We start from the raw sequence: 23,998 nt of genomic DNA, 5'->3' as shown, positions 1-23,998 counted from the left end.
TACCCTTACCACCTGAGGGCAGCCCGTCAGGAAGTCCAGGATCCAGTTGCAGAGGGAGGTGTTTAGTCCCAGGATCCTTAGCTTAGTAATGCACTTTGTGGGCACTATGGTGTTGAACGCTGAGCTGTAGTCAATGAATAGCATTCTCACATAGGTGTTATTTTTGTCCAGATGGGAAAGGGCAGTGTGGATTGAGATTATGCCATCTGTGGATCTGTTGGAGCAGTATGCGATTTGTAGTGGATCTAAGGTTTCTGGGATGATGGTGTTGAAGTGAGTCATGACCAGCCTTGTTTGACTGGTTGTGTGTGTCTGGATGGTGAGACACACTGCCATTCGTTCTGACTGGATGGATGGATGGTGAGACCATAGCAATAGAATGGACATCCCCATTCAAGTCCCTCCCGCACCACTCAGTTAATCAGCAGTTTCAGCAAGCCGATGCAGAAAATCTAATCTAGATCACATAGTGAAGTAACCCTGTCTGATGGTGTCTGTCTGTGTGCCTTGCTTTGCTTCACAGGAAGAGGCTGTACATGGATGTTTTTGAGTACACGCGTCCCATGATGCACCCTGAGGCGGGGAAGTTCTTCCAGATTAACCCAGAGGAGTACGAGCAGCCCAACCCATGGAAAGAGAGCTTTCAGCAGCTGGTAGGACTATGACCTCTATACCCCAACTGTCCTTATTGTTACTCACCTCTGTCCTCTATACTCTCACTGTTACCTCTGATCTCAGGACAGTGATTGTTTACAAACAGTTACCTCTGACCTCTACCTTCACTGTTACTCAACCATATACAGTCCATTCGGAAAGTATTCAGACCCCACGTCTGTAGCCATGAAGTGCTTTGAAAGGCTGGTCATGGCTCACATCAACACCATTATCCCAAAAACTCTAGACCCACTCCAATTTGGATACCACCCCAACAGATGATGCAATCTCTATTGTACTCCACACTGCCTTTTCCCACCTAGACAAAAGGAACATCTACGTGAGAATGCTATTCATTGACTACAGCTCAGCGTTCAACACCATAGTGCCCTCAAAGCTCATCACTAAGGACCCTGGAACTAAACACCTCCCTCTGCAACTGGATCCTGGACTTCCTGACGGGCCGCCCCCAGGTGGTAAGGGTAGGTAACAACACATCCGCCACGCTGATTCTCAACACGGGCCCCTCAGGGGTGCGTGCTCAGTCCCCTCCTGTACTATCTGTTCACCCATGACTGCGTGGCCAAACACGACTCCAACACCATTAAGTTTGCCGACGACAAAACGGTGGTAGGCCTGATCACCGACAACGATGAGACAGCTTATAGGGAGGAGGTCAGAGACCTGGCAGTGTGGTGCCAGGATAACAACTACAGAAAAATCGGAGCGAGCACGCCCCCATTGTCATCTACGGGGCTGTAGAGGAGCAGGTTGAGAGCTTCAAGTTCCTTGGTGTCCACATCACCAACATACTGTCATGTTCCAAACACACCAAGACAGTTGTGAAGAGGGCACGACAAAACCTATTCCCCCGCAGGAGAGTGAAAAGATTTGGCATGGGTCCTCAGATCCTCAAAACGTTCTATAGCTGCACCACCAGCATTCTGACTGGTTGCATCACCGCCTGGTATGGCAACTGCTCTGCCTCCGACCGCAAGGCTCTACAGAGGGTAGTGTGTACGGCCCAGTACATCACTGGGGCCAAGGTTCCTGCCATCCAGGACCTCTATACCAGGCTGTGTCAGAGAAAGGCCCCAAAAATTGCCAAAGACTCAAGCCACCCTAGTCATAGACTGCTCTCTGCTACTTCACGGCAAGCAGTACCGGAGGGCCAAGTCTAGGTCCAAAAGGCTTCTTAACAGCTTCTACCCCCAAGCCGTAAGACTGCTGAACACTTAATCAAATGGCTACCCGGACTATTTGCATTGTCCCCATCCCCATTTTTACTCTGCTACTGTTTATTATCCATGCGTAGTCACTTTACCTCTACCTACATATTACCTGGAATAACCGATGCCCCAGCACATAGACTCTGTACCGGTATCCCCTGTATATCGCCTCGCTACTGTTATTTTATTGTTGCTCCTTAATTATTTTTTATTTTATCTATTTATTTTTTACTTCAGTATATTTCAGTAAATACTTTCTTAACTAACAGTACAGTTAACACTTTTTTTCTTAAGGGCTTGTAAGTAATCATTTCACTGTTGTATTTGGCGCATGTGACATACAAATTGATTTGTTACAGCCTTATTCTAAAAAAATGTATTTATTTTTTTATCCTCAATTTACACAGAATACCCCATAATGACAAAGCAAAAAGTTTGCAAATGTATTCAAAATAAAAACTGAAATATCACATTTTACTCAGTACCTTGTTGAAGCACCTTTGGCAGTGACTTCAGCGTTGAGTCTTTTTGGGTATGATGCTACATGCTTGGCACAACTGTAATTGGGGAGTTTCTCCCATTCTTCTCTGGAGATCCTCTCAAGCTCTGTCAGGTTGGATGTGGAGCGTTGCTGCACAGCTATTTTCAGGTCTCTCCAGAGTTGTTCAAGTCCAGGCTCTGGCTGGGCCAATCAAGGACATTCAGAGACTTGTCCCAAAGCCACACCTGCGTTGCCTTGGCTGTGTGCTTAAGGTCGTTGTCCTGTTGGAAGGGGAACCTTCACCCCAGTCTGAGGTCCGGAGAGCTCTGGAGCAGGTTTTCATCAAGGATCTCTCTGTACTGACTAGTCTCCAAGTCCCTGCCTCTGAAAAACATCCCCACAACATGATGCTGCCACCACCATGCTTCACCGTAGGGATGGTGCCAGGTTTCCTCCAGACATTACGCTTGGCATTCAGCCCAAAGAGTTCAATCTTGGTTTTATCAGACCAGAAAATCTCGTTTCTCATGGCCTTGGAGTCCTTTAGGTGCCTTTTGGCCAACTCCAAGCGGGCTGTCATGTGCCTTTTACTGAGGAGTGGCTTCCGTCTGGTCATTACCTTAAAAGGCCTGATTGGTGGAGTGCTGCAGAGATGGTTGTCGTTCTGGAAGGTTCTCCCATCTCCACAGAGGAACTCTGAAGCTCTGAGTGGCCATCGGGCTCTTGGTCACCTCCCTGACCAAGGCCCTTCTCCGATTGCTCAGTTTTGCCGGGCGGACAGCTCTAGGAAGACTCTTGGTGGTTCCTAACTTATTCCATTTCAGAATGATGGGAGGCCACTGTGTTCTTGTGGACCTTCAATGTTGCAGAAATTTGTTGGTACCCTTCCCCAGATCTGTACCTCCACACAATCCTGTCTCGGAGTTCTATGGAAAATTCCTTCAACCTCATGGCTTGGTTTTTGCTCTGACATGCACAACTGTGGGAGTTTATATAGACAGGTGTATGCCTTTCCAAATCATGTCCAATCAATTGAATTTACCACAGGTGGTCTCCAATCAAGTTGTAGAAACATCTCAAGGATGCTCAATGGAAACAGGATGCACCTGAGCTCAATTTCGAGTCTCATAGGAAAGGGTCTGAATACTTATGAAAATAAGGTATTTCAGGGTTTTTTTTGGTAGTACATTTTCAAAAAAATCTAAACTTTGTCATTTTGTAGTATTGTGTGTAGATTGAGGGAAATTGTGTATTTAATCCATTTTAGAATAAGGCTGTAACAAATGTGAAAAAAGTGAAGGGGTCTAAATACTTTCTGAATGCATTGTAGATACTGCTGCTGCTAAAACGTACTGTCAATGGTTTGTACAGACGTATGCATGCAAGAACAGAGTCCCAGTAATTCTATGGCGCAAGTAGTCCCAGTGGAGTCTAATATCACTTGAGGTTGCTGTGATTCTAGAAGGAATCTCACCATAAGTATTACTGTGTAATAATAGCAATGGCTAGATTCATTATTTTTCTGCTTTCAGTATAAAGGAGCACACGTGAAGACAGGCTTTGCAGAACACTTCTACAGTAATCCTGCCAGATACAAAGGAAGAGAGAACATGCTTGTAAGAGTTGTTTGTTTGTTTCAGAGAGTTTAAGGGCCAGTTTCCTTGACACAGATTGAGCCTAGTCCTGTACTAAAATGAACACTGATTGAAGAATGTCAATTTATATTGGCCTTTTTTAGTTTAGGACTAGGCTTCTTAATCTGGGAAACTGGCCCAGAGAGTTCTGTTTGTTTTAAGGTTGTTATTGAGTGATTTGTCATCATGTGTTCACTGTGACTTGGCTTTAACACACTTCTCTGTTCTGCCTCTTCCTCAGTACTATGACACCATAGAGGATGCACTGGGGGGTGTTCAGGAGGCCCACTTTGACGGCCTCATATTCGTCCACTCAGGGGTCTACACTGACGAGTGGATCTACATAGAGTCACCCATCACAATGATCGGAGCTGGCACGTATTCATTATTGAGTTGCCCTACTGTCTGTTCGTTGTCTATCTGTACCAGGGGTTCCCAACCTTTTTGGGTTACTGTACCACCAAATACATTTTGCTCTGCTTGTAGGCCTGTGGTCTCCGAGGAGTCTTCTCAAGTACCCCCACTGAGTTATACCACTTGACCTGTTAACTGATTGTCATTGCTGGACACCTTTTAGCTCGATGTTGTCTTCCTAACCTCGCCCTTTTAATCCTAACGACGTTCATTTTTCAACAGCACCTGGTAAAGTAGCGGACAAAGTGATCATTGAGAACACCAGAGACTCCACCTTTGTCTTCATGGAGGGCTCAGAGGACGCGTACGTTGGCTACATGACCATCAAGGTGAGCTATTATGTAATATGACTCTAGCCTAGCTGCCTGACTGTATGCAGGAACTCTGTACATTAGTGGTCCACATGTCATTATAAATACAGCTGGTCTGAAATAAAGGGCAGTCTTGACATATCAGTTGTGGTTGTTAGTCATATTTGTTATGAATATGACTCATATCTTAGTAATATAATATGCCATTTAGCAGAAGCTTTTATGGACTTTTAGCCTGACATTTGTCATGTCTTAGTAATATCTTAGTCATGTAATAAACTTGTCTAACTCCCGTATGTTTGTGGTCCTTTAGTTTAATCCTGACGATAAGTCTGCCCAGCACCACAACGCCCACCACTGTCTGGAGATTACAGTCAACTGCAGCCCCAGCATTGACCACTGTATCATACGCAGCACTTGCACAGGTACCTTACAACACAATGTCTCCCCAGACCTACATGCCTTTCATAAAACATAGTATTACCCTCTCAGACCTACTTAGTGCAGTCCAATTATGGGGAATTGATTGGGTTATTTATAGGGCCTTTTCATTTTGGATTGCATTTTGACTCCCAAATGCATAATAATTATCATAGCACATAGGCTTCTACTCTTTAAAATAATGCTGGAGCTATGCTAGCTATTTTCAGTGTCTTCAGCACATTCAATTGAGACTGTTGGTATCTGTCTGAGAAGCCTAACTTAGTGGATTCATGTGGCTCTAGCATGCTGACCTTGCTGGCTCTACACCTGTTTATTTCAGTGGGCTCAGCGGTCTGTGTGAGCGGCCAGGGAGCTTGTCCCACCATTAAACACTGCAACATCAGCGACTGTGAGAACGTGGGGCTTTACATTACCGACCATGCACAGGTATGGAATGCAAACACACACACACACACACCTCTCTTTCCTTATGGCACTTGATAACTCAAATAATCCCATTTCCAAGATTCTGCTGTGAAACTGACACTCTGTGTTTCCAGGGTATCTATGAGGACAACGAGATCTCCAACAACGCTCTGGCTGGGATCTGGGTGAAAAACCATGGCAACCCCATCATCAGACGGAACCACATCCACCACGGTAGAGACGTGGGCGTCTTCACTTTCGACCACGGCATGGTGAGATGACACTTAATATTGGTCTGGTCTCTATTGGTCTGGCTACCACTGAGATGACACGTCATATTGGTCTGGCTACCACTGAGATGACACGTCATATTGGTCTGGCTACCACTGAGATGACACGTCATATTGGTCTGGCTACCACTGAGATGACACGTCATATTGGTCTGGCTACCACTGAGATGACACGTCATATTGGTCTGGCTACCACTGAAATGACACGTCATATTGGTCTGGCTACCACTGAAATGACACGTCATATTGGTCTGGCTACCACTGAAATGACACGTCATATTGGTCTGGCTACCACTGAGATGACACGTCATATTGGTCTGGCTACCACTGAGGTGACACGTCATATTGGTCTGGCTACCACTGAGGTGACACGTCATATTGGTCTGGCTACCACTGAGATGACACGTCATATTGGTCTGGCTACCACTGAGATGACACGTCATATTGGTCTGGCTACCACTGAGATGACACGTCATATTGGTCTGGCTACCACTGAGATGACACGTCATATTGGTCTGGCTACCACTGAGATGACACGTCATATTGGTCTGGCTACCACTGAGATGACACGTCATATTGGTCTGGCTACCACTGAGATGACACGCCATATTGGTCTGGCTACCACTGAGATGACACGCCATATTGGTCTGGTCTCTATTGGTCTGATCTGGCTACCACTGAGATGACACTCCTTATTGGTCCATTGTGGCCAGCTCATTGTCTACTGTAGTGACTTAACCTTAAGGCGCCATCTCAATTCATCTTACCATCTCTTGCATCCTCTCACCTATTGCAAGAGAAAATCCAAGGTCTCTCCCCTCTGACCTTCTTCTCCAATGTGTTTTGAGAAGGAGAGGATGCGAGGGAACAAGGAAAGATGAATTGAGGAAGAACCTTTGTACTGTAGAACCTCAGTCTGCAGCCGTTTCTTCTTCAAGAGAAGCGTTGGCTTGCAGTTTAATCCATGTGTAGGTTTTAGAGACGCACCACTGATTTTAGTTACATAAGCCTTAATCCACAGCTTTTCCCTTTTAAAAACATGTAAATGTGTTCCTACTCACACGGTAGCTTAGTTACATAACACATCGGATTGAGGTAATTTTCTCAAGAGGAAAGAACAGTTTAGCACCTTGCTCTTCTGAAACGTATTAGAGAAGGTCCAAGGTTCCTCCTCACTGACCATCTTCTCCAATGCTTTTGGAAAAGGAGGCAAGGAGAGAGAATTGAGAAAGAGCCTTGGCATTCTAATTATTTTGACTGACTGTGACTGTCACCCCCTGCAGGGCTACTTTGAGAGCTGCAATATCCACAGGAACCGCATAGCTGGCTTCGAGGTGAAGGCGTACGCCAACCCCACGGTGGTGCGCTGTGAGATCCACCACGGACAGACGGGAGGGATCTACGTGCACGAGAAGGGCCGAGGACAGTTCATCGAGAACAAGATCTATGCAAACAACTTTGCTGGAGTGTGGATCACCTCCAATAGTGATCCTACAATAAGGTCAGTGGGGTTTTAAAGTCAAACACTTTCTATCGCCCTTTCCCCCCTTCTCTTTCCTGCTTTTTATATCGCTTGCGCTGTTGTCTGTTATACAACCCATATTCATTTATATTGATTCTGATGTGTAAATGGATACTCTGATGAAATTTTTCCACGTTGTGTCAATCACAGGGGCAACGCTATCTTCAACGGTAACCAGGGTGGAGTTTACATATTCGGTGATGGGCGAGGCCTCATTGAGGGGAACGACATCTACGGTAACGCCTTGGCAGGGATCCAGATCAGGACAAACAGCTGCCCCATCGTACGACACAACAAGATCCACGACGGACAGCATGGGGGCATCTATGTGGTAAGTAGGGCTTTCTTATAACTTTAAAAAAAAAAGTGTATTTAAAGCAAATGTGTAGTCAAATACGTAGCAAATACTTATGAGACATATAGCTGTGGTTTATTTGCAATCCTTTAGCATCTTTACCTACTAGCCCACCTTATTAGTGTCTGAAAATAAAATGCTCTTAAACGCTAGGCAGGTAGCCAAGCGGCTAAGAGCGTTGGGTCAGTAACCGAAGGTTGCTGGTTTTAATCCCCAGCTGACTAGGTGAAAAATTGGCCTATGTGCCCTTGAGCAAGGTACTTAAACCTAATTGCTCCTGTAAGTCGCTCTGGAGTGTCTGTCTGCTAAATGACGAAAATGTAAATTGATACAGAGCCATCTTGTAGTCGGTGGACTCGGCAGTTCTCGTTGGATAAGGGTATTAGTAATGTAATGAATCTGTGTGTCTCCCCTGTAGCATGAAAAGGGACAGGGGGTGATAGAGGAGAACGAGGTGTACAGCAACACGCTGGCAGGAGTCTGGGTGACTACAGGAAGCACACCTGTCCTCAGGAGGAACAGGATACACAGTGGGAAACAGGTACGGAGATGGAGAGAGACTTGTCTGTCTGTTCAGATGGCTCTATGGGCTACTCATCTCTTACAGATGAATGAATGAAATTTGGCAATAACCTGCAAACTAAACACTTGGCCTTGTGTGGGTCATACAGGTTGGTGTCTACTTCTATGACAACGGCCATGGCGTGTTGGAGGACAATGATATCTACAACCACATGTACTCCGGAGTTCAAATCAGGTCAGTGATAGAGCAGGAACTCAAAATGAATGGCCAACCATACAATGGGATCTAATGGCAACCTGTGTAGATCATGTAGTGCATGTTGTAATACATCACAGTGATATGATTGATTGATGGTTAATGTTTTCCACTGTAACAGAACTGGCAGCAATCCCAAAATCAGACGGAACAAGATCTGGGGAGGTCAAAATGGAGGCATTCTGGTTTACAACTCAGGTGAGAAACCAGTATCTATTATTATGTCTTTATCCATCCTCCTTTCACACTGCTTGATCTTGTCTGGATAGGGGTGAAGCAAGCACACGTGTACCTTTCTACATTTTAAATTCATGTGCAGAACAGTGAAGACACCCTGGACTCACAGGTTCTGAGTGAAGTGGACCAATCAAAATCCTGTGTAATTCAGATGCTCCCTCATGAACCTTCTAACCAGGATAAATGAAAGGGAGACCCATTGGCTGATATATTGACTGTTTCAGGTTTGGGCTTCATCGAGGACAATGAGATTTTTGACAACGCCATGGCGGGGGTGTGGATAAAGACGGACAGCAACCCCACTCTCCGGAGGAATAAGATCCACGACGGGAGAGACGGAGGGATCTGTATATTCAACGGAGGACGAGGTTTACTGGAGGAGAACGATATCTTCAGGAACGCCCAGGCAGGGGTCCTCATCAGCACCAACAGCCACCCCGTCCTGAGGAAGAACAGGATATTTGACGGCTTCGCTGCAGGTGCATTATGCAATTCTAGAAAGCAGGGTTCAATCCAGGTCTGTTCATTAGGCACCATATGGTGGAAAGTGGAATGAAATGAGAGGGAGGGACTACGTGGATTTGTCCAATAAGAAATCCAAATGTTCTGTTTTCTATTGTGTGCCCTAATGAACACAGCCTAGCAGTATTTTGCTTTGTATCCTTTTGATTAATAGTAGACAGAGTGAGGCCCAATCCAAAATGTTGAAGTTTCACCATGTTGCTTATACCAATCAAATCCTCTTGGATCTCCACAAGTGCATAGGGCTTAGGGGTCAGGCCTGAATCTCCACTTCCTCCACGCTGATCCTGACCTGTCTCTGTCCACCAGGTATTGAGATCACCAATCATGCCACGGCAACCCTGGAGGGCAATCAGATCTTCAATAACCGCTTTGGAGGGTTGTTTCTTGCATCTGGTGTCAACGTTACAATGAAAGGTAAGAGGGGGGAGGGGGGGAGATAATGTGTCACCATGATGTGATTTGTGGATGTTTTATTCCTGGAATCTAGCATTGTAGGATCTACTTACATCAGTTAGTCTTTGTCAAAATTGAATTATCTTAAATTGCCTCATTACTTTTTCTTCTCTGTACCTGGACTGATCCAACTACACCTGACCTCCTGTCTCCCCAGATAACAAAATAATGAACAATCAAGATGCCATTGAAAAAGCTGTGAGCAGAGGTCAGTGCCTGTACAAGATTTCAAGTTACACCAGCTATCCAATGCACGATTTTTACAGGTAATCATTTCTTACCTTATATATCTAACTTCTACCAGTGGGATTTTCCAGAAAGCAGGATTGTTAAATTAGCCATTTAAACTTTGATAAACAGCCACTTAAATCAACCAGAAAGTGAAGAGTTGAGAACACTGTTTTGAAGACATTATTTCAATCAATGTTGGACAGTTAGCTGGCTAACGCATTGATCCAGCTTTCTGCCCCAGCTGTCCACTTTAATTGATGTAACCTGGACAACTCGTTTGGCTCATCACCTGTTTCTTTGTTCTGTCCCTCTGTGTGGTCAGGTGTCACACCTGTAACACAACAGACCGCAACGCCATCTGTGTGAACTGCATCAAGAAGTGCCACCAGGGGCACGACGTCGAGTTCATTAGGCATGATAGGTACGTTACTCTTTTGTTAAGACCCATACAAACGCACTGTATTTTACAGCGATACTTCATTCTAAATGACTTTGTAGATATGCAAATTATATCTGGTTTTGTTGCAGAACCTCTTCCGCCAAATGAAATGTTGCATTCAAACGTGTTAGTATATCGTCAGTAATTGACTTTAATTTTTTTAAATGTAGTCTACAGATCCAACTGGATGTCTGCTAGTATTTCAGTGGCTACCTGATCAGTTGGTAGTTTAGTCTTCCATGTCATTTCCAGCATAATTCTTTCTTTTGTCTTCACTGTAGATTTTTCTGTGACTGTGGAGCCGGGACGTTGTCAAACCCCTGCACGCTAGCCGGAGAGCCCACGCATGACACAGACACACTGTACGACTCAGCCCCTCCTATAGAGTCCAATACGCTGCAACACAACTGAGCTGGACCCCCCCCAGACCTTTTCCCTATATAGTGCACTACTTTTGACTCAAACCCTATGCTGGCCCTGGTCAAAACTAGTGCACTGTAGGGAATTGGGTGTCATTTTGGACAGAGACTCCTGTTTGCTCACCTAACTAGTCCACCTATGGGGAGGATGAAAAATACAAACTTATAAATATCACAATGTAAATAAATATGGGGAAAAAATGGACAAAGACAAGCTGAAAGGAGACATGACATTTCTGCTGTGGATGCACTGACTGCCTGAACCGCTTCTCCCTTTTTATTTTCCTTCCCAGCAACATGGTGACGAGGAGGCAATGGGACTTGGTCGGTGATGAATGGGTATTCTTATTCCCTCCATAGGGCACTACTTTTGACCAGGGCCAGTATTAGGGTCCTAGTCAAAAGTACCCTATGAACTGAATAGTGTGCCATGTCAGATATGGACTCAGGTTGGAGAATTCATGGGAAGCATTTCAGCTTTATGGTGGAGTTGTGGATGGACGCTAGACATTTTAATGCCCCTCCCTTTCTTGGCAAAGTGGGCAAGTGAAGTCAGACTGCAGTTATTGTACAGAGCCATACAAGGAACTGCTTTGGTCTCTGGCAGCAAACCGTTGTGCTGGTATATGTATGGTTACAGAAAAAAAATGACCTAGCACTTCGGGTTTTTTTTTAAGAAAAAGATTTTAAAATGCTTTTCTCATGTAGTTTTGTATTTTCATGCAGAAATGTTACTGTACTTGAATGTCTTAGTTTTTGTTTTACCCCCCATGGACTTGGAATGTCGCAGTATCTACATTCTTTCTGTGAAAGAAACAAAGCAACATTTTCTCCAGTAATGTTGACTATTTTAAGAGACTTAAGAAAAGCTGCGAAAAATACATTGGTCTTGTTAACTTTTAGAACTGTGGCCATTTTTGTTTTGACTCTTTGAACACACAAATACATTTGTCTGCAATTTGGAGATAAGGAACCATGAATGCTTCGCTACATATTTCCTATTATTTGGACCACACTGGAGGTAAACCTCTGTATAAATGACAAAAGTATTAAGGGCTGGATTCAATCGGTATCTTACGCGGTAAAATGTAAAGGACATTTCTGAGCCGACCTGCAGCGTTTACCGATGACATTGCCTTTCAAAGTTAAATTGAGCTATAATGCAGATCTTCTGCGATACTGACTGAATCCAGCCCTAAGTCTTGTGAACTCACAGCTTTTCTAGCCTGGTCCCAGAGCTGCCTCACAAACCATTCTGAGCCCAGGTTAAGGCAAATATTTTCACATTGGAGTAAAGCATTGCCAGAGATCCTTTTCTAAAATAAAGCTCTTAAATATAACCAGTATATGGTTATTGTGTTTCGGTGACTGTGGGTTCTCAAACAGCCAGAATTGTATGCATGTACCATAACATCTAGACTTAATATATTGTGGAGTATTCAATAACCATTTTGTAGATGCTAGTGTGAATTAAAAGGGTTTAATTTCCTAGAGAGGAAAGTGGTCTTTTTTAAATAAACTTTATTCGATCATAATACAGTAGTGATTTGTGATGATGGAAAGGGGAGAAGAGCAAACTACAAAGAACAAAACATGGATGTGAAAGGTTTTAAATGTTGCAAATAGACTGAAGACAGTTTCCTATTCTACTCGATACAACACTCAAATTAGTAATGTAACGTTCTCTTGAACAGGCCCAAAAAACAAAATGGCTTCATCTTCACAGGTTGCTGATCATCCGGAGGAGCAAGGCAAACTGTGTGCTGGCTGCTGTGGGGTCTTCAGCATACAAACACAGCTTCCTGTGGAGCAAAAAGATGGGAAAAAATAACTAGTTACTTGAAGACTTGTGTATAGAAAACATTAAGAACACCTGCTCTTTCCCTGACAGACTGACCAGGTGAACCCTATGGCCCTTTATTGATGTCACTTGTTAAATCAATGTAGACTGAACACAAATGTAATTTTACTGAGTTACAGTTCATAAAGAAATCAGTCAATTGAAATAAAATTCCACATGACTGGGAATAGATACCGTAATTTTTTTTAAAGGGGTGTGGATCAGAAACACCAGATACTGACTGGCTCAGGCAGCGAGACATCTCCTTTGCATAGAGTTGATTGTGGCCTGTAGAATGTTGTTCCACGCTTCAATGGCTATGCAAAGTTGCTGGACAGAAGCAGGAACTGGAACACGCTGCCGTACATGCCGATCCAGAGCATCCCAAATTTGATAAATGGATGACATTTCCGGATGAGTATGACGGCCATGGAAAAACAGGGACAGTTTCAGCTTCTAGAAATTATGTACAGGTCTCTGTGCAATCAAATTGTCAGGATTCAACCGTGAAGAGCACACCTCTCCAATATGCCCACTGAAGTCTGTTACGAACTACAGTCAAGACCCTGGTGAGGATGACAAGCAAAGATGAGCTTCCCCGAGACGGTTTCTGACAGTTTGCAAACACAGTTGTGGCAGGTCTCAGACAATCCCGCAGGAGAAGAAGCTGGATGGGGAGATCCTGGGCTTGTATGGTTTCACAGTCTGCGGTTGAGGCCAGTTGGACATACTGCCACCTTCTCTAAAACTACGTTTAAAACAATCAATTCTCTGGCAACAGCTCTGGTGGACATTCCTGCAGTCAGCGTGCCAATTGTACACCACTTCAAATCTTGAGACATCTGTGGCATTGTGTTGCGTAACAAAACTGCACATTTTAGAGTGGCCTTTTAATTGTCCCCAGCACATGATCATGCTTCTTGATATGCCACACCTGTGAAGTGGATGGATTATCTTGGCAAAGGAGAAATGCTCACTAACAGGGATGTAAAACACATTTTGCCCAAAATTTGAGAGAAATAAGCTGTGCGTATGGAACATTTCTGGGATGTTTTAAGCTCATGAAGCACGGGACCAACACTTTACCTGTTGTTTATTTTTGTTCAGTGTTCATGAAGGGGAGGAGACAGATTAAGACATGAATTGTGTATGTGTGCCATTCAGAGAGTGAATGGGCAAGACAAAATGTCAGTGCCACGCGCACCAGTTTGTCAAGAACTGCAGCGCTGCTGGGTTTCACACACACAACAGTCTCCTGTGTGTTAAGAATGGTCCACAACCGAAATGACATCCAGCCAACTTGACAACTATGGGAAGCATCGGGCCAGCATCCTTGTGGAACGCTTTCGACATCTTGTAGAGTTCATGCCTCGACAAATTTAAACTGTTCTGAGGGCAAAAGGGCAGAGTGGGCAACTCAATATTATGGTGTTCCTAATGTTTGGTATACTCAGTTTACTTCTACATGTACAGTTGAAGTCGGAAGTTTACATACACTTAGGTTGGCATCAAACTCGTTTTTCAAACACTCCACAGATTTCTTGTTAACAAACTATAGTTTTGTCAAGTCGGTTAAGAAATCTACTTTGTGCATGACAAGTAATTGTTTACAAATGAATTCACTATCACAACTCCAGTGGTTCAGAAGTTTACATACACTAAGTTGACTGCCTTTTAAACAGCTTGGATAATTCCAGAAAATTGTCATGGCTTTAGAAGCTTCTGATAGGCTGATTGACATAATTTCAGTCAATTGGAGGTGTACCTGTGGATGTATTTCAAGCCCTACTTTCATACTCAGTGCCTTTTTGCTTGACATCATGGGGAAATCAACAGAACTCAGCCAAGACATCAGAAAACAAATTGTAAACCTCCACAAGTCTGGTTCATCCTTGGGAGCAATTTCCAAATGCCTGAAGGTACCACGTTCATCTGTACAAACAATAGTACGCAAGTATAAACACCATGGGACCACTCAGCCGTCATACCGCTCAGGAAGGAGATGCGTTCTGTCTCCTAGAGAAGAACATACTTTAGTGTGAAAAGTACAAATAAAAAAGTATCTATATCCACAGTAAAACGAGTCCTATATCGACAACCTGAAAGGCCGCTCAGCAAGGATGAAGCCACTGCTCCAAAACCGCCATAAAGCAGCCAGACTACGGTTTGCAACTGCACATGGGGACAAAGATCGTATTTTTTGGAGAAATATCCTCCGGTCTGATGAAACAAAAATAGAACTGTTTGGCCATAATGACCATCGTTATGTTTGGAGGAAAAAGGGGGAAGCTTGCAAGCCGAAGAACACCATCCCAACCGTGAAGCACGGGGGTGGCAGCATCATGTTGTGGTGGTGCTTTGCTGCAGGAGGGACTGGTGCACTTCAAACTAGATGGCATCATGTGGATGGAACATTATGTGGATATATTGAAGCAACAGCTCAAGACATCAGTCAGGAAGTTAAAGCTTGGTCGCAAATGGGTTTTCCAAATGGACAATGACCCCAAGCATACTTCCAAAGTTGGGAAGGTGATGCAAGTAATAAAGCTTAAATAAATCACTAACATTATTCTGACATTTCACATTCTTAAAATAAAAGTGGTGATCCTAAGACAGGGAATTTTTTACTAGGATTAAATGTCAGGAATTATGAATAACTGAGTTTAAATGTATTTGGCTGTGTATGTAAACTTCCGACTTCACTGTAACTACAGTTTAACACATACTTGAAGACTCGTAGGGAAATGGTGCTCCTCTCAAACTCCTTGGCCTTCCTGTGGCCTGATTGTATAATATCCTCAGGCAGGTTGGCGAGGCGAGCAGCGTTGAAACCGTAGCTTTTAGGACAAGCTCCCGCGATAAACTTGTAGAGGAAGGTGATGGTCTCCTGACTAGGGTCCTCATCTCCCTCATTCTCCACCATACAGGCCTGAGGGGGACAGAGTGATTGGTTAATTGCTTGAACTTAGAGGGTGGTGATGTCTCCTGGCTAGGGTCCTCAATTTCCTTCTTTCTCCACAATACAAGCCTGATAGGGGAAGACTGACTGGTTGATTAAAGGCCCAGTGCTGTCAATTATGTTTGCTGTTTGCTTAATAGACTATTAGCAAAGAGTTCCAAACTGCTCTGCTAATAACAGCTAGTTTTCAGTTTCTCCTCCCAGGCAGTCCTAGGAAAATTGTTGCTTGATAAGTTTAGCTAAAAAGCTATTTTTGCCCATTTTAAAAATGGAAATCTATTACAGTAAGTTAGGTTTTTATCCAATTGGCGACAGATTTTCACACAAATATTTTTTTTAAACGAATCATAAAACTATATTCAAATGTTCCTTCCTGAGATGCGTTTCCATAAAATTGACTTGTTGCATTTAAAAGGATGTGCGTGATGACGTAGGGCACATAAAAATAGATTGCGGTTAAATTCGTAAGTACCAAAAAAAAAAAAAACACAAGTCAAATAGGTTTCCATCGCATTTTTAACTCTGATGGTTTTCCTCAATTTCTTTTGCGTTATATAGCCAGTGTGCCCACTCTGATACTGGCAGGTTCGTTCTAGTCTAGCCAATGAATAACGCTATCTATGTGCAGTTGGCTAGAACACACGTACAGCCTTCATGAATTTGTTATGGACAAACGAGCAATCATTTTTTAATTTGTCAAACGACAGCCAAGCATCGATCATCATGTGAATAGAATAAGATCCTCCTTATTGGAAAGGAGCATCAAGCTCCTCACCTTGCACTTTCACCAGCCTATGAAGTTCATCATAACTGATTTAATCTATAGCCTAAAACTGCAAGCTCTCCTGACAAGTCGTAGTAGAAGGAACACAAGATGTCATCACATACTTCGATATGATGGTTATCAATATTTGCGAAGAAAATTATTTCCACCGACAGTTCTAGCATAATTAATTTTACCGACCCAAAAAGACCCCACATTGTCTAGCGTATGTGTTTTGTGGACATTTGGAAAGTTTCCATCAGTCCTGCCATTTGTTATCCGACATGTACTTCATTCACATAAAAAGGTTGGCTGGAAACCTGGTTAGAAAAGTACGTAATTGTTACCCAGAATTATTTGATATGGCTATAAAACAGTCTACAATTTGTGATTGATTGACAGAGCTGAAAGTAACGTGTCCAGCCATATAAAATCCGAAGGCACAATATTTGTCATTGAATTGTTATGTCCGTGTACTGTATTGATTATCATTGAGCTTGCTTGTGTGTGTGCTGTCTCCTCACCATGTGTCCGAGCCGTACAGCAGGGTTGTTGGTGTAGTCTTCTACTAAGGAGTGGTAATGTGTGGAGAAGAGGGTCCGACAGCAGATCCTTTTCGCCAGCTCGTTCACCACAGCACTGGCTATCGCTGTGCCGTCATATGTGGCTGTGCCCCTTCCTGTAACACAACGGATCAGTTTCTCTCTCACTTAAACTTTATGGGCCGATTTCCCAGACACAGATTAAGTCTTTGACTGAAAAACATGTTCAAAAGAGAATCTCCATTGATCATGCTTTTAAGTCCCAAACTAGTTCTGGGTCTGAAACTGGCCAAAGAACTATGGGATGAACCCTAAAGCTACATCTTCTTGTAGTACCCACACCATGTTAAGATTTAAGACAGACAAATAGATAAGAGATGTGTTGTTTACCCAGTTCATCCAGCAGCACCAGGGAGTGCTTGGTCCCATGGTGGAGGATACTTGCAGTCTCACTGAGCTCTACAAAGAAGGTGCTCTCCCCTGGAACACACAGGCCAGGGTTACATTCACTTAGTTCAGGAGGACATCTTAAGGAACTCCTGGGACCCAATTCTCAACCCTTTTGCCCCAAGTGTGCACTTGTTCACTTCACACTTAATAGGAAAGGTTGAATAAATATGGTCAAAACTCCCAGTTGCCCATGCTTACACCAATCAAATACTTTTCAAATGCACGGGGAGCAGTGCACAAGTCCACACTTCAGAAGAATTGGGACACACCCATTCACTTGCTGGGGAGTGGGGTACGAGTCCTTACCAGCCATGATACGGTCCGATGCTCCCAACCGGGTGAAGACTCTGTCCACAGGGGTAAAGGACAGGCTCTCAGCAGGAACATAGCAACCCAACTGGGCCAAGACCACCACCAGACCACACTGTGGGAGGAGTGACCAAGCACAGGAAATAATACACATCAGGACCAAGGAAATCCAGAATCATATTAGTCCAGACTGTGCCAGGAACACAGAACCACCACAGATGGAAATCTAACAACTTCAAGCCAACAACTACAGGAGAAGCAAAAGTACACACATGACCTAGGTGAGGTTCAAGATCAACTGCCATTCCCGTTAAATGTTTGTTGTCTTTAATGTGTGATCTTGCAGCACAACCACTTTCTCTCTGGGAAAAACAAAGTTGAAAGAAAAACCCATACCTGTCTCATAAGAGTCGACTTTCCTCCCATGTTAGGCCCAGTGACCAGCACGCAGGGTGCATGTCCTTTATCCTCCTGGCCCTCCTCCTCGCCGCCAGGGCACCCAATAGCAATGTCATTAGGGATGAAGTCATCACCGAAGAAGGTTTTGGTGACACAGGGGTGGCGGGAGCCCCTCAAGTCCAGGAAGGCTGCTGATTGGCTGATGTCACCAGGAAGTAGTACTTGAGGCCGTGCCATTGGTCCTCCATCACCCCCCTGACTGTACCGTGTCAGACTCAGTAACACATCTACACAGGTAAAAGCAGACCCTAACTTAGTATATAAACATGCATTTTGTTTTTGGATATATGTAGATGTGTTGTTTGTGTATAAATGCATGTCTGAAGTTAGTTACGTCCTACAAAATAGTATTTACAACACACATGATGATAACATAAAATATAGACCAAATGTCAAATGCATTTAATATTGTGATTGGGGTTGCATATTTTGGGGAATATTCAGAGATGGAAACTTTCCGTGGGAATTAAAGGGAATATGCAAATTAATACCATTTAAAAATGTAGATTTTTTTTGTGTCAGATATTTTTACCATAACATATGGAGACAGAAACAAACCTTTTACCTTATAAGTAGACAATTGCAAATGATTAAATCCTTCCAATAGAAAAAAAAGACTATTTAGTTACGAATTGAACTTTAAATGAGTTGACTCTTCACATGGGATGATTTCACTCAACAACAAAAGGGAATATTGAATGATCCATCGCATCTCCCAAAAACCTTTTCAATATCTGTAAAATGTCTAGAAACTAAAGCTTTGGTTGTCTTCCTCTCAGGCTTCCATGTCTTCTCCCTGGACCTCCTCAATGTCCATCTCTTGAACATCAGACTCTGAGGCCTCATCTTCACCTTCACTTTCCACCCTTCTTGAGGATGGCTCGTTGTCAGGCTCAAAAAGCCTCACATTTGCCCAGATGGCCACCAATTTTTAAACCCTTGTATTTGGTCAGCCTGTTGCGTGCTTTGGTGTGTGTTCTCAAACAAGGACCAGTTGCGCTCTGAGGTGGCTGATGTTGGTGGGATTTAGAGGATGGAGGCAACAGGGGAAAGAGCCTCCGATCCACAAAGTCCCTTCCACCAGGTGGCTGATGAGATATGTTGGCACGACTGGCATATTGCATTTCCATCCCAAAGCCCTTGCTTGGAAGTGTACTTCACCAGACTGCCACGAACATTGCCCTCATCCCGGCCAAGGTGGCGAGACACGGTAGTGATGACACCGTAGGCCTTGTTGATTTCTACACCAGACAGGATGCTCTTGCCAGCATATTTGGGGTCCAACATGTATGCTGCGGCGTGTATGGGCTTCAGGCAGAAGTCTTCACGTATTTCAGAGCTGCAGTTTCATCTGCTTGGAGCAACAGTGAAGTGGGCAGAGCAGTACGGACTTCTCCTCTTACTTGGGGTCCAACATGTATGCTGCGGCATGTTTGGGCTTCAAGCAGTGTGCAAGATCTTGAGAATCAGCTGTACACGTGATGGAAGAAAGCACTGTGTATGCAGAGGTTTGCAATTCCATTGAATTGGGGGTAGAACCTGTTATGGCTGCATCCCTTTGTTCTCAATTTCCACCTGAAGACATACCCTAATCTAACTGCCTGTAGCTCAGCCCCAGAGGCAAGGATATGCATATTCTTGGTATAATTTGAATGGAAACATTCTGAAGTTTGTGGAAATGTTAATTGAATGTAGGAGAATATAACACAGATCTGGTGGAAGAAAAGAGAAAGAAAGAGCATACGTTTTCTGTTTTTTATTGTTGTAGCATCATCTTTCACATGTACTAGAATAGCCACACAGTCAGATAGGATGCTGGAGATAATTTTGATGGATAACACAAGAGGGCAACCGTAGGTGTGCAAAGTTTCAGACTGATAACTTCAGGAATGGGTGAGCTACATGACATTTAGCATGAAGTCACTCAGGTGTCCCACACAAGTTGCCCAAATGTACCCAAGTGGCCGAATTGGTGAAATGACCTATAACTATATACAGCAGTGCAAATAACTATATACAACATATCAAAAAGTAATTAACACACACACACACACAAAAAAAAAAAAAAACGTTTTAAAAAATATTAGAAAGTAAACTTTTTTTTTTTTTAAAAACAGTACACCCCTTGGAAGTCCTCCATAATATTTTGCTGCCTGTGCCATGTCCCATAGCAGTCTCTTTCTGATGTAAAGCAGAGGCAAACTGAACAAGTGGTGCATTTCATGCGACACAGAACACAACGACGCCTCCATGCTGTGCCCTTTTGGCCCTGAGGCACAGTCATGAACTGTGGCATATGAACACCAGCGGGCAGCTTGGCACCGGGGGCTCCCAGTCGGAGTCGCTATCACTGTGAAAGAAAACATTAAAAAAATATTTGTATTGTATGAGCCTTTTATCATCACATAAAATAAACAGATATGTATTGTATAGAGCAGAGGGAACAGTCACTAAGGTGAAGTGCTGTTCCATTCAACTCCGGCCATTCATTCATTGATTGAAAAAAATATATATATATATGATATACACACACACACACACACACACATTTCATTGCAACATTTTATTTTTTATATATAATATATATATTTTTATATTTCATAAAACGGCATTAGCACTTACCCGTCCAGAAGTACGTCCTGTCCTTGCAGAAACAGCTCCAGTTCGTTTGAATCATAACACTCCAAGATTCCTCAAACAAAAATTGTCTCACTTTCACTTTAGAGTTAGACTTCGCTTTACCTGATTTATTCGCCATGATATCTTCAATGAAATCGTTGAAACTACAACTTTCCGAAATACAGCTGCGCGTAAAAAGCCTTACAGCAACTCCTCTGATCGTCAAGGTGAGAATGGAGTTCCCTGCGCGTGCGATTACAAACAAGGAATTGTGGTCCAACCCAAAACCATTACATACTGGCGTTTACCTCAGCTCATTGGCTATCTACCCAGCTAGATTTCAAGAAGATCAGTGGTCATTGGGCAGAAATATAGTCAATCAATGAAGCGTCGCTAAAATTATTGGTGCATAAGGTAGTCATTTATCATTGTCTTCAAATCAGCTCAATACTCGCCGCAAAAAAAACAATGACGTTTGGCTGTGTTGCAAACATCCAGAGGAATGCACTGAAACCAACCATGACTAGATAAACGATTGTTTACAGGGGGGAATCACGTCGAATGCTCCGTAAAAGATTGATAGAGATGGAATTCACGGCACAAACGGTTTACAAAATGTTACGATTTAGGCTATAAAAATGGATTTTATCAAAGAAAACGGCACTTCATTTGATCACTGGGACCCTCAGGAAGAGAAATAAGAGCAAGATATCAGAATGTAAGTCATAATTTTACCTTCAGATGTGAATGTGTAAAAACTGTCATGGCGGAAAATGTTTGTTGTTGATTGCTCTTCTCAAACAAAAGCATGGGATTTGTTCTCTGTAATAGCTATTTTAAATTGGAAAATGTAGTTTGATTACCAACATTCTAATCTTTTGAAGGGTGTAAGACACTTGTATTTTCAAGAATGTTTAATGTTACGAAGTTGTATTTTTAGTTATCACTCTGAAATTTCCCCTGATGTTGATCCCTGTACGGGGATCGCAACCATATTAACCAAAATATGCCACAAGACCTGAAATTGCCTTGTGTATCCCACAAAAAAAAGTTTAACTGTTATAAAGCTAACTTTGATGAATTTAAGCAAAATTCCCAGGCTTAACTTCCCATGGAAAAATTCTGGAAATTTTCCTGGAAAGTTTCCAACGCTTATTGACCACATTGGCTTCAAGGAAACCATCAAAGCCCAGTAAATCCCCATCCACATCATCCTCTCCTTTAGACCAACACTGGCAGAGTGTTCTGTCCTCATTAGGGTCATCAATATTTTATAGGGTTGTTTTTAGCAGCATAGCTCTCTACACACACTGGAAGTGTCCCAAATGGCACCCTATTCCCTATATAGTGCACTACTTTTGACCCAATAGACCAAGATAGCGGAGCAGTAAGACATGTTTGTTTTCGTATTGTCTTTTGTATACATTTCAATCTATTTTTTCCATTTTCAAATTAAACATACCTTCCTGCAACCTGCCTCACCCAACATGGTACGGATCTGCTATTTTTTGACCTTATAACTGGAACCTCCATCAGAGGTTAGCTAGTTGCTACCGAGTGGCTATTGTGGCTAACGCCCTTGTCCAGAAGCATGCACCAGCTAGCCTCGAGCTAGGCCCATTTCCCAGCTAGCAAACAAAGTACACCAACTACAATACCGCTCTTGCCAAATGGACTGGACCCTTTGTCGACACGGAGACCCGCCGATCCATCACAACTGGTCTGCAGACGTAACTTTGGCCGATGTGCTCTCAACCGGCCTCTGCGTCGTGGATGTTGGGGTTGATCCATCTGCTAGCCTCGGCCTGCTAGCTTCCTGAACGCTGCGTCTCCAGCTCGCCTTGCATAGTAATCGACTACTGAACGGCTCCGTTTCATCTTTACTGCTAATTGGACCCTATGATCTCTCGGCTAGAGCTGATGCCTGCTGGACTGTTCATTAACACTTCATTTTGTTTATCTGTCGGCCCCAGCCTCGAACTCAGGCCCTGTGTGTCGCAAACTGACCCTCTCTGCCCATTCATCACCATTTACCCGTTGTTGTTGTCCTAGCTGTTTACCCATTGCTGTCTCAGCTCTCCCAATCAACACCTGTGATTGCTTTATGCCTTTCTCTAAATGTCAATATGCCTTGTATACTGTTGTTTAGGGCAGCTCTCAGTTTTATTTTACTGCGGAGCCCCTAGTCCTGCTCAACATGCCTCAGAAAGCCCTCCTTGTCCCACCCACCATACATGCGGAGACCGCACCTAGCTTAACTGGCGCCTCCAGAGATAAAAACCTCTCTCATCGTCACTCAACACCTAGGTTTACCCCCACTGTACTCGCACCCTACCATACCCTTGTCGTTACACTATGCCCTGAATCTTTCCTACCACGCCCAGAAATCTGCTCCTTTAATTCTCTGTTCCCAAAGCACTAGACGGACAGGTCTTATAGCCTTTAGCCGTACCCTCATCCTGCTCTGTTCCTCTGGTGATGAAGAGGTTAACCCAGGCCCTGTGCCTCCTCCCAAGGCGCTCTCAATTGTTGACTTCTGCAACCAAAAAAATCTTTGGGTTCATGCATTTTAACATCAGAAGCCTCTTCCCTAAGTTTGCTTTATTCACTGCTTTAGCACACTCTGCCAACCCTGACGCCCTAGCCGTGTCTGAATCCTGAATCCGTCAAGACAGAACTGCTAAAGGGGGCGGAATTGCAATGTACTGTAGAGATAGCCTGCAGAGTTCTGTCATACTATCCAGGTCTATGCCCAAACAGATCGAGCTTCTACTTTTAAACATCCATCTCTCTATAAACAAGTCCTTCACGGTTTCTGCTTGTTATAGACCCCCCTCAGCACCCAGCTGTGCCCTGGACACCATATGTGAATTGATTGCCCCCCATTCATCGTCAGAGTTCATACTGCTAGGTGACCTAAATTGGGATATGCTTAACACCCCGGCCGTCCTACAATCTAAACTAGATGCCCTCAATCTCACACAAATTATCAAGGAACCCACCAGGTACAACCCCAAATCCGTAAACATGGGCACCCTCATAGATATCATCCTGACCAACTTGCCCTCTAAATACACCTCTGCTGTTTTCAACCCGGATCTTGGCGATCACTGTCTCATTGCCTGTGTCCATTATGGGTCCGCGGTGAAACGACCGCCACTCATCACGGTCAAGCACAAATCGACCTGGCCCGGGTATCCTGGGAGGATATTGACCTACAGACCAATATCTATCCT

General features: G+C 43.7%; 2 protein-coding genes across 4 annotated transcripts in view; one reads left to right on the top strand and one right to left on the bottom strand.

Annotated features, from left to right (window-relative positions):
• fbxo11a (F-box protein 11a) overlaps positions 1-12,314 on the top strand; it is a 31,111-nt gene extending 18,797 nt beyond the window's left edge. For 2 of the 3 annotated variants that reach the window (XM_024388237.2, XM_024388236.2), the window contains exons 5-21: positions 524-653; positions 3,897-3,980; positions 4,240-4,372; positions 4,635-4,741; positions 5,037-5,148; positions 5,487-5,593; positions 5,707-5,844; positions 7,146-7,363; positions 7,535-7,715; positions 8,158-8,280; positions 8,411-8,496; positions 8,639-8,715; positions 8,979-9,233; positions 9,586-9,693; positions 9,890-9,998; positions 10,286-10,384; positions 10,684-12,314. In XM_024388237.2, coding sequence (XP_024244005.1) covers positions 524-653; positions 3,897-3,980; positions 4,240-4,372; positions 4,635-4,741; positions 5,037-5,148; positions 5,487-5,593; positions 5,707-5,844; positions 7,146-7,363; positions 7,535-7,715; positions 8,158-8,280; positions 8,411-8,496; positions 8,639-8,715; positions 8,979-9,233; positions 9,586-9,693; positions 9,890-9,998; positions 10,286-10,384; positions 10,684-10,813 — 2,197 coding nt within the window. In that variant the 3' untranslated portion in view covers positions 10,814-12,314. The remainder of the gene's footprint in view (positions 1-523; positions 654-3,896; positions 3,981-4,239; positions 4,373-4,634; positions 4,742-5,036; positions 5,149-5,486; positions 5,594-5,706; positions 5,845-7,145; positions 7,364-7,534; positions 7,716-8,157; positions 8,281-8,410; positions 8,497-8,638; positions 8,716-8,978; positions 9,234-9,585; positions 9,694-9,889; positions 9,999-10,285; positions 10,385-10,683) is intronic. The other variant, XR_002949472.2, reaches the window with a different exon arrangement.
• Positions 12,315-12,325: 11 nt separating this feature from the next.
• Positions 12,326-23,998, bottom strand: part of msh6 (mutS homolog 6 (E. coli)) — a 35,761-nt gene continuing 24,088 nt past the window's right edge. The window contains exons 15-20 of the mRNA XM_024388235.2: positions 18,081-18,370; positions 17,682-17,799; positions 17,316-17,405; positions 16,908-17,062; positions 15,388-15,590; positions 12,326-12,623 (exon numbers count right to left, since the gene is read on the bottom strand). Of these exons, the coding sequence (XP_024244003.1) occupies positions 12,542-12,623; positions 15,388-15,590; positions 16,908-17,062; positions 17,316-17,405; positions 17,682-17,799; positions 18,081-18,370 (938 nt within the window). The 3' untranslated portion in view covers positions 12,326-12,541. The remainder of the gene's footprint in view (positions 12,624-15,387; positions 15,591-16,907; positions 17,063-17,315; positions 17,406-17,681; positions 17,800-18,080; positions 18,371-23,998) is intronic.

The sequence above is a fragment of the Oncorhynchus tshawytscha genome, linkage group LG25, assembly GCF_018296145.1.
Source record: "Oncorhynchus tshawytscha isolate Ot180627B linkage group LG25, Otsh_v2.0, whole genome shotgun sequence".
NCBI lineage: Eukaryota > Metazoa > Chordata > Actinopteri > Salmoniformes > Salmonidae > Oncorhynchus > Oncorhynchus tshawytscha.
This window is presented reverse-complemented; position numbering and strand designations above follow the sequence as displayed.